Source organism: Aegilops tauschii, chromosome 3 (assembly GCF_002575655.3).
Source record: "Aegilops tauschii subsp. strangulata cultivar AL8/78 chromosome 3, Aet v6.0, whole genome shotgun sequence".
NCBI lineage: Eukaryota > Viridiplantae > Streptophyta > Magnoliopsida > Poales > Poaceae > Aegilops > Aegilops tauschii.
The window spans coordinates 486,699,307-486,709,609 of NC_053037.3; the positions used below are offsets into that span (position 1 = coordinate 486,699,307).

General features: G+C 46.5%; 2 protein-coding genes across 2 annotated transcripts; both read right to left on the reverse strand.

Moving 5' to 3' along the window:
• Nucleotides 1–5,895: 5,895 nt before the first annotated feature.
• On the reverse strand, nucleotides 5,896–7,338 carry LOC109769504 (cis-prenyltransferase 4, chloroplastic). Its single transcript, XM_020328236.4, has 3 exons — nucleotides 6,958–7,338; nucleotides 6,748–6,815; nucleotides 5,896–6,536 (listed from the first exon to the last, which is right to left on the reverse strand). The coding sequence occupies exons 1-3, from the start codon at nucleotides 7,285–7,287 to the stop codon at nucleotides 6,086–6,088; spliced, it is 849 nt and encodes a 282-aa protein (XP_020183825.1). The 5' UTR covers nucleotides 7,288–7,338; the 3' UTR covers nucleotides 5,896–6,085.
• A 1,489-nt stretch (nucleotides 7,339–8,827) lies between these two features.
• LOC141043039 (uncharacterized) lies at nucleotides 8,828–9,148 on the reverse strand. Its single transcript, XM_073511957.1, has one exon. It carries the CDS (start codon nucleotides 9,146–9,148, stop codon nucleotides 8,828–8,830), a length of 321 nt encoding a protein of 106 aa, XP_073368058.1.
• Between the last annotated feature and the right edge of the window lie 1,155 nt (nucleotides 9,149–10,303).

The window sequence follows — 10,303 nt, forward strand, 5'->3', positions numbered from 1 at the left end:
CTTCGAATTGCCTTAATCTCACAATTATGTTGACGTTGAGCCTCTTTGGCAAAGTTGATGAAGGTTTCTTGAGTTTCATCCTTGGTCTTGAGAAAAACACCCATGTATATCTTGTGAAGTCATCAACAATGACAAGGAAATACCTCCTCCCTCCCAAACTATCATAAGTTGGAGGCCCAAAAAGATCCAAGTGGATAAGCTCAAGGGGCCTCAAAGTGGTGATGATAGTCTTCACTTTATGGGCTTTTTCATGTAGTTTTCCAGCAATGCAAGCACTACAAGGACGATCTTTGGCAAAAGACACATTGGTTAGTCCAAGGATGTGCTCCCCCTTTAAGAGAGCTTGTAAATTTATCATGCCAACGTGGGCTAGCCGTCGGTGCCATAGCCACCCCACATCGGCCTTGGCCATTAGGCATGTTGCAAGAAGAGTTTTCTCTTTGGAGAAATCAACCACATAAAGGTTGTCTTCAACATGCCCAACAAAGACCACTTTGAGATTGCTTCTCTTAAATACTGTCACATGGAATTCACCGAAATGAGAATCATAGCCGGCACGAGCCAATTGAATAGTTGAAAGTAAATTGTAGTGAAGGGATTGGACAAGCATGACATTTGAAAGAGAGGAATCATTAGAGATTGCCACCTTGCCCAAACCCAATACCTTGCCCTTGCTATTGTCACCAAAAGAGATGTTCGAAGAGGCCTTGAGTGAATCAATGAACTCCACAAGCATCTCCCTTTCTCCGGTCATATGATTGGTGCATCCACTATCGATCACCCATTGTTTTCCATCGGACATATAGTCCTACACGAATCAAGCTTTAGTTATAGGTACCCATTTTGCAATGGGTCCTGGAGAGTTAGCAACAAAGGTCTTAGGAACCTAAATAGTCCAAGCATAATCATCATAGTTAGTGCCAACAAATTTTGCAAATGTATAGCCATCATCTCCTCTCATGAGGACATAAGATGGATTGTTCTTGCCAGCAAAATCCTTGGGAATGGCCTTGTCCCTAGTGACCTTGCCACTCCCAACAACCCCTTTTTCATTCTCCTTCTCCTTGTGCCCTTCTTTCACAAACACTACCTTTTGAGGAGGAGGAGGAGGAGGAGGAGTCAGACCGTTTCTTGTTCTTACCATTCTTGGATGCGAGATCAAACCCAATTCCCTCCTTGGTAACACACTCCTTTTGGTTACTCAAGAGGTCATTAAGGTTTTTCTCCCCTTGGATGCATGATACAATCCCTTTCTCAAATTGGGCCTTCAACTTCTTATTCTCCTCTTGGAGAGAGGCACAATCATGAACAAAGTTAGCCGTACAAGAATCGTCATTTAAATCCATATGAGGTATGGAAGTGAGAGCCTTAATGGTTGTAGCTTTAAGTTGAGCATAAGACTATGTGAGGGCAATGAGGTCACCTTTGAAAACCTTGGAACTAATCACAAGGAACTCATGTTCGTGAACAAGTCTCGTGTGATCAACTAGAAGCTTTTCTACCCTAACATTAAGAGCATCTTTGTTCTCAAGAGCAAGTTGCAAAACATCATTGGTTTTGACAAAGTCAATTTGATGAGCCGACAAGGCTTCCTCAAGTGATGCTCTCATGACACTCTTTTCATTTAGTTCATGCTCAAGGAGTTCGACTCTCTCTTTTTCCTCTATGAGGAGGTTTTCAACGTTCTCAATAAAGTCATCGCGTTCAGCGAGTGACTTAAGGAGATCGCCAAAATGAGCACAAGCTTCACCATGAAGAGTTTTCAAGAAAGCCATCAAGGATTCCTCATCATTATCCACACCCTCGTCACACTCATCCTCCACTATCTCACATGAGACATTTGGAGTGTAGATGGCGGTTTTTTTATATTTGGACTTTATTTTTACCTCTTTGGCCATAATGCACCGATGAGTGAAAGGCTTGTCCTCATTTGGAGAGTCGAAGAGGCCGGTGGTGGAGGAGGAGTTAGTGACATGCATGGCAATGGCGGCCGTGCCCACTTGATCATCATCACCATCTTCTTCATCTCCGGACATGTATTCTTCATGAACAAGAGCCTTGTCATCTTTCCTCTTTGCAAACTTGGTGAACTTTTTCTTCTTGAGCACAAGCTTCTCAGATTTGTCTTCACGTCTCTCATACGAACAATCATGCACGAAGTGTCTTGGGCTATCACAATTGTAGCATTGAAGATTCTTCCCTTTGTTTGCCATGGTTCCGGAGTACTTTTTGACTAAAAGAGCCAAGTCTTTCGCAAAGTCATTGCCGGGCATGAGGTATCAACATCTTCCTCACATTCTCTTCACCCACTTCTTCATCCCTTGAGGGTTGGCTCATCACTTTATTGGCCTTCAAGGCCATATTGGAGTTCTTGGTTGCTTGAGCAATTGCAAAGGTCTTCTTGGACTTGGTCTCCAAAAGAACATGAGTGGAGAAAGTGGAAACAACTTGAGTCGCGGTCAACTTGTGATAATCCGGACGTTGATGAATCATCATGACCATGGTATGTTTTTGTGAGAACCATAGCATCTATGAACTTGTCCTTGATGAAGTCATCATTTGCCCGTGTGCACCCAAAGGTTCCCAAGTTTAGCACAAGGGAATTTAACCTTCGGTAAACCTCTTCCGCTGAATCACCCTCATTCCTCACAAAGAGAATGACTTCTTGCTTGAGCAAAGCCAATCGAGATCTTCGAATTGGTTCAGCTCCTTCAAGAGCCTCCTCAAGGCAATACCGGAATTTCTTGGCGGTCTTAAGGAGAGCAATGGAGTCACTATAGTCCTCGGTCACCGCGATGCACAACATGTTGTGGGCGGTTGCATTAAGTTGATCATCAACCGCTTCTCTTGGAGTGAGATTCATTGGGTCCTTGGGGTTGAATCCGATAACCACAATCCACCAAAGTTGGGTTGAAGCACTGCGAATATGAGACTCCATATCTAGCCTCTATTTAGCAAACGCATTAGCTTTCAAAGGGGGCGGAGGCCCAACAGGATTAATGCGAGGATGTTGCAAGGGTTGCAGTGAGTAAAAGGGTTCCACGGCATTGTACTTGGGAACTTGAGTACGAGTCGGAGATGCAAGAGGTTCTCTCGAGTCATCCGCGTCATGAATGGCATTTGGATCAAATGAGTTTGATGCGGATGTCGAGGGCTTTAAGCGAGTATCAATTTCCTCCTTGACCGAGGGGCGAACTTCTTTCAACATAGAGGCTTTGAGGTCTGCAAACATTGAAAGAATATCGCTCGTGGTCAACGGGGAACCCAGGTTAATAGGAGCGGCGGGAGCAACGACCGGGGCAACAAGTGCATCAGGCGCGGCGGGGGTAGGTTTTCACCATCCTCCGCAGTGGGTGCGCCACCTCCCACATTCCCTAGATCGACCATATCCTCTAAGGTTGTAAAACCTTATATTAGAGCACGAGGCTCTGATACCAATTGAAAGGATCGATACGATCGACTAGAGGGGGTGAATAAGAGACTACAAATTTTAATATTTCTTGTCAATTTTAAGGTTTAGCGGATAAATAGGGTTCACTACATATGCAACTAGGTGAACACAACCTATATGACAAGCACGCTTAAAGCAAAATATGCTAGGCAACAATCTAATTAGCAAGCCAGCAAGCATACAAGGCAAAGTAAAGTGCGGGAAAGGATTAACCACAAGTGAGGCGAGGACGCGGATTTTATCCCCAAATTCACTCTTCCTTGGGGAAGAGCTACTCTCCGTTTAGAGCGGTGCCAGAGCCCAAGCTTGTGGAATGCCATGAAGGCTCACCGTAGTCTCTTTCGAGTCACCCCAAACGGATGAGCCTCGAATCACTCGGGGTTGCTCTTGAAGGCGACCACCACACCTTTACAAACTTCTTCGGAGCACACCACAAGCAAGGAAGCTTCCAGAGGAACCTCTAACCGCCTAGGAGCACAAGCTCCAAGAGTAACAAGTCAATGGGGAAGAAATGTTGCGGGGAACGCGTTGTGGTTTGGTCAAGATGTAGATCGGGTCTTGCTCTCCCAATCCCCAAAGTTTCAACAAGTTTGGGTGGAGGGATTGAGAGTATTGAGCAAAATGAGGTGTAGCAACGGTGGAGCTCAACAAGACATTAGGGTTAGGGATGGAGGAGGAAGAAGAGGGGGGGCTTATATAGTGTTCTTGAGTGGGTGGCCATTTCTACCCGTTGGACCCCGTGCGCACGGGCTAAGTCAGCTCCGTGCGCACGGGGTACTCAGAGAGTTTGCCAGCACCCCGTGCGCACGGGGGTCAAATGACCCCGTGTGCACGGGGTACACAGAGAGTTTCTGACTACCCCGTGCGCACGGGGGTCAAAAGATCCCGTGCACACGGGGTATCCAGAAACATTCTGTTGTAAGCTTTATGGGTATCCGACAACACAAAATGGATAGGTGGGTGGTGGGAGTAGGTAGGCTAGGTGTATAGGTTTTGGCAATAGCATTCCCACACGACACACTTCCTCAGAGACCCCTCTTAATAGTGTGGTCTTTCCTACGACCCGAATCGAACCAAAAAATAAACCTTCGAATCGCCGGTAGACCACACCTTTGATCTTTTTGAATTGGGGGGTCACACATCTCCATCAAACGCAATATGGAACCAATATCGTGAGATAAACTTTAGCACCCGATATTAGTTCCACTAACCACATTGTCATCACACCAAAATATAGTTTAAGTACCAAATGCACTTTCATAGGTAAATGTTGGAATCATTAGTGCGATGACATTATCGCGTTGACCACCGCCCGTGCACACCATGTGCCTTAGTGGACCCACGCATAGTCTTTCCTTATCCCTGTAGAAGAATCGGGCCCACATCTATTTCTTTCCACCCTCAGTTGCTTGACCGACTCTACCCCAACTCTACTTCTTCCATCTCGGCTATCTTCTCCCATCTATGTCCGCGTGAGATCGGGCACACCAGTGACGTTGCAAGGCTATGTCGTTATTGCAACCCCCTACCCCGAGCCACTGTTGTTGCAACCCTTGGCTAATGATGTTGCAACCCGCTACCTACAACGCACACACACATACCACTGTTGCTACAACCCACCACTCGTCGCTGCAACTGCACTACACATGGTTGCAAGTGCTGCCTTTTATTTCAGACCCGTCGTTGCAACCACACTACATCTTTCATTATGCTCATACAAAATACACTCTCACTATCATCAAGTTGATACAAAATACACTCTCAACACACCACAGATAGCAATTTCAAAAGATCATGCTCTTCATTGCCGTGCATCGAGCTGATCTTCGCAACGTGGTTGGAGCAGACGTGGTGGGAGCTTCGAACGGCGACGGGAATGGAGGAACCGGGCATTCCTCTTGAGTCCATGGCTCGGGCTGCTCATCGGCCGACGGATCATTTGCTGCTCTCTTTTTTGGTGAGAGCTACTGCACTAATGACGTTCTTAGTTTAGGCAACGATGGACAATGAGTAGTATGTATGATATTAATGTCTAGAAGTTATCGAATTATGCTATTATTACTTTAAATATGTGTTTGAAATGGATTTATGTTTTAAAAATAGTAAAAAGGCTCGGCGTTGCAACGGGAGAAAATAAATCCTCTCGTATCGCTAGCTGGGTGCGTGGCCGGTTGGCAGGTTATGAGATCGAACCCTCCCATGGGCAATTTTATTTTTTGCCAGCTCTCCGGACCTGGGCCACAGTGCGCCGCCAGGTGGGCTTCCTCCGTTGGGCCAAAACGGGTGACAAGTAAGGAAACAAAATAGCGTATGTGAAATTAATTGAAGCGGGACCAAACGTAGCGGGACGAAACCAAGAATATCACCTCCCTTTAATAGTAGGTATAGATATAGATATAGATGTGTTTGAATTTTTTTAAAGACTAAAATTATAGGGGATCTGCTAGCTGCAAAATAGTGATTTTCCTAAAAAAAAGTAGTAAACTGGAACAAGGAGCACTTTTGACAGTTTACCTATATAAGAGATCTGCTAGAAATGCCCTTATCTGCCGAATGTACCTACTGATCAAGTGTGGCTACAAAACCAGTCATGCACTAATAAAGCTTCTAAAACCACCAACTTTTGGTATTGCGCTACGAATTCCTTCGGCCAAACCGCCTGTCTCTGCTCTGGAAGGAGCACAGCGCTTCGAGGTAGTCAGCCTCCCCGAAGTCCGGCCACAGGGTGTCGGTGAAGAAGAGCTCCGAGTAGGCCGACTGCCACAGCAAGAAGTTGCTCAGCCGCAGCTCGCCGCTGGTCCGGATGAGCAGGTCGGGGCACGGGAGCTCGCTGCCGCGGCTCGTCTCGAGCTCGCCGGCGAACAGCGACTCGTCGATGTCCTCCGGCCTGAGCAGCTCACCGCGCACCTTCTGGGCGAGGCTCCGGCAGGCTTGCACTATGTCCCTTCGCCCGCTGTAGCTGATCGCCAGCGTCAGGTCGAGCTGCGAGTTGTCCCTCGTTGCCTCCTCGGCGTCCCTTGCCGTCCTCCGCAGAGACGCCGGCAGCCTCGAGCAGTCGCCGATCACACGTAGACGAATTCCGTCCCTGCGCAGAACAGCAATCCACATGTTATCTAACAGTAAAAATCGAGCTGTTCATCTGTAATCTTTGTGTTCATCACTCGGATTTGGGGAGATCAGTGCGTTAATTCATCTAGGCTGTCACACGGAGTGGAATGCTCGGGTGCATCTTATCAGAATGGAGACGGACGAAATGTGAGGCCATTAATCTACGGTGGACTGGCTGGCGTGTGTACCTCAAGAACTCGGCGACGCTGTCGTGGATCACCCGCTCGAAAAGTCCCATCAGGAAGTCAACCTCCGCCTGCAAATCCCAAGAACAGTCAAGCTCAGAGCAGAGGCCGGAGGGAGCGAAAATATATAATAGAACAGGTGAGCGCGCGGATGCCCCGGAGGGAGCCGGCAAAAGAGCGCGCGCGCGCGCGCGGTCAGGTGTGATGTGCTACCTTGGGGCGGCTCCAGTTCTCGTGGGAGAAGGCGAAGGCGGTGAGCGCGCGGATGCCCCAGGCGCGGGAGAGCCGCACCGTCTCCACCAGCGCGCGCCGCCCGGCCTCGTGCCCGAACGCCGGCGGCATGCCCCGCGCGCGCGCCCACCGCGAGTTCCCGTCCATCACCACCGCCACGTGGCGCGGCAGCGACTCCGGCCGCAGCCCGCGAGGGAGGAGCGACTCGGCGGCCGCGCCGCGCGGGCATGGCTGTGCCGAGCGGCGCGTGCGGCGGGAGGAGGAGGTGGGAAGCTGCGGGTGGGTAGCGGCTGGAGACTGGGAGAGCAGCATGGGATTGGGGTCTCTCGGTGGTGTGTCCCGTTGCCGTTGGCTTGGCCGTTGCTTCGAAACCCCAAGGGTCAAGCCACATGTTTAACGTGTACTCCTAGTTTTGATGAACATACCCCTGAAGCACGTTCGACTAAGTAAATCTTTTTAGTGGAATTGCTAGTCTTCAATTGCAAGATACTCGTCAAGGATTAGTTTACCAAATGATAAATGTCACACCAGATGCGTGACACTCTAGCCTTGACGTTTTTCGATGGCAATTTCAGTCACGCAAGGATGGCAGAATATATTGACATATACTCTCCGTTTCAAAATAGATGACTCAAATTTATACTAATTGAAACATGAAAATTGTCATGCTTGACAATTAAAGTTGTCATCCTCGCATCACTAAACGTTTAGAGTTGACATGTGCTCGTGCCACACGTCAGGTACTTATCAGGTCTGTTTATGCTTGCTGAACCATTGTGTTGTGCGTACCTTTATTTTGTAATCTGTAATGAATTTATTTTTTTGACACAGCCGTAAGCAAAAGTTGGTCAAACAAACATTAAAATAGGGAGAAACAGATGGAGCAAACGGGATTAAGTGAATTCACCGCAATGCCAAAGGCAGCCTAAATCGAAGTCGATGGCGTGGAAGCCACAAACAAAACATGACATGAGGAGGATTCAAACTTGATTTAATCCTGCGACAAGATTGATCAATCGTGAAATCCTCAAGTCTTGGTCGATTAAGATTTTTTTTCAAAAATGCTCAGGAGATGGTCTCTATTTCTAAGTTGTAGATCACACTCAGTTGATTATTTGTCCAACATGGATTGAGTAAAATGCAAATTTTAGAAATCGTGTGTGGCTTGATGAACTTAGAAATAACTATTTCTATGTTCTCTTAGACCATGTTTGAGATTCCAACTCGTATTCCTCCGCTCCTTCGACTTGAGTCGACGTTGCTAGGATGCAGGATTAATCTAGAGTCGACATGGAGCGAAAGCAAGATAAAGCTGAGGACCACTGACTTAAGTATGAAAGATTACAGGATTAGGGTTTCAAGCGAGGTTATCGCCACTATCACATGACTAATGCTCTCCAACCATAGAGGGAACCAATTAGGCAAAATGGACCCATAGTGGAGATAGTGTCGGTGAGTGTTTGTTTTTCGCGGGAGGAGGGTGGGTTGATGGGATGAGTTGTAGGAGCATCTCTAGCAAATCCTATACTAAAGCTACAAAGGTGCTATGTATCCTACTTTGCTTTTTTTTAGGAAGATCACTACTCCGGAGCTAGCAGTTCCCCTATCGTATAAATTTTGGTTTCATAAATATTCAAATCTATTGCTCAAACTATTCTAAAAATTGATCACATTTGAACACAAAGTAGAGAATTTGAATACATCACATCACAATTGAACTACGAGCATAAATATAGTTCAATAAACCCATCGGACATAACCATATTTTGCGCCAAAAGTCACTGAATGAGCAAGTTCACTCAAAAAATCACCAACACATCGTGGATCAAATGTCATCATAGTTCAAATAGGCTCACACAACACTACCGCCGACGACTGAACGATCGCCACCAAACGCCTTGGCTATGATGTTGCCATGAGTAAGCTCCCAAAATATTCTCTCCATCTTGTCCATCTTGCTAAGATTCATGAACATAACAGCATTGTCCCTGGCCACCCTCTTCTCCTTTCGCTCCTTAGACACCATTGCTAGCTTTTGCACCTCAATGTCAAGCAATTTCTTGTTCTCCACCTCCTCCATTTCAAGCCTTTTCATCTCAATCTCAAGCCTTTTGTCCTCCACAAGCACCTTTGTATCCTCGGTCGTGGCCTTTGCCCTCCACCTCTCCTCCATGGCCTTCATCTAATAGAACAATTCATCTTCTTTTCTTTGCATTCGGTCACCAAAGCACTTTTTGAATCCACCATTGCAGTCAACTCTTCCTTGTAAGCTCCAACACCACCGCTCATCTTAACTTTCTTTGCATGCTTTCCTGCATCTAGATGCATAAGAGTAGTAGTCGGGTTCTCTACAAAGTCCTCTTCTTCACCATTGTTTAGCCTTTGCCTCTCGTGTGGTTTCAAAGTTTCTTTTTATCCACTTGTCATGCCCATCAAGCTCGTTGTAGCAATGGTGCAAACCAAACAGTTTGCTGTCGTTTTTGTTGTTCGTTTCTTCGTAAATAGCTTGCATTGCTTCCTCGTATTGGTAGGTGGGTATTCCACTTGGCGGCTACAAGTTTACTTGCCCCACACAACCGTCCACCGGTTGTGTTGCTCTTGGATGTTACCCCAAAGATGACTAAGAGAACCGATTATGGGGCTAGAGGGGATGGGCGCAATGTTGCTCCTTTGTTTGGTCGGCACCTGATGTCTACTACGCACACTAGTAGAAAACAAGGCTTAGGTCACAGGGCAGTTTTCACATTAGCCCCGGTTCGTGCGGCCAGGGGCCTGCCGGGCCTCGTGGGGGCATTGGTCCCGGTTCGTCCGGACCCTTTGGTGCCCGTTGGTGGTACAAACCGGGACCAATGGGCCACGCTCCTGGCCCACCATCCTTTAGTCCCGGTTCATACCACACACCGGGACTAAAGGGCTGGTCCTAGTTGCGGCCAGTGTTTAGTCCCACCTCGCCAACCGAAGGGCGCTCACACCAGTTTATAAGCCCGTCCCTCTATGCCTTGTTGAGCTTCTCTTAAAGTGAAAATAGATGCCCTTATACAGGGAATTTCACCTAAATTCACAGTAAATTGAAATTTACTGTGAATTTAGGTTTAATTTTCTCTATAAGCGCATCTATGTTCATTTTTTTATATTTATAAAATAAATAAACCTTAATAAAATAAATAAAACTAAATAAACCTTAATAAAATAAAATAAAATAAACTATAGTAACTACAATAAATAAACCTTAATAAATTAAGTAAAAATAGCAGCAGTAAAATAAATAAAAATAGCAGCAGTAAAATAAATAAAAATAAAATAATTAAAGTAAAATACATAAGTAATT

What these genes read in the sequence shown, in the direction of transcription:
- LOC109769504 (XM_020328236.4), bottom strand. Translation starts at nt 7,287, where the DNA reads ATGCTGCTCTCCCAGTCTCCAGCCGCTACCCACCCGCAGCTTCCCACC. An exon ending in AGAACTGGAGCCGCCCCAAG is followed by an intron (nt 6,816 to 6,957) that starts GTAGCACATCAC and finishes TGGGATTTGCAG; the next exon opens with GCGGAGGTTGACTTCCTGAT. An exon ending in AGCGTCGCCGAGTTCTTGAG is followed by an intron (nt 6,537 to 6,747) that starts GTACACACGCCA and finishes TGTTCTGCGCAG; the next exon opens with GGACGGAATTCGTCTACGTG.
- LOC141043039 (XM_073511957.1), bottom strand. Translation starts at nt 9,148, where the DNA reads ATGGAGGAGAGGTGGAGGGCAAAGGCCACGACCGAGGATACAAAGGTG.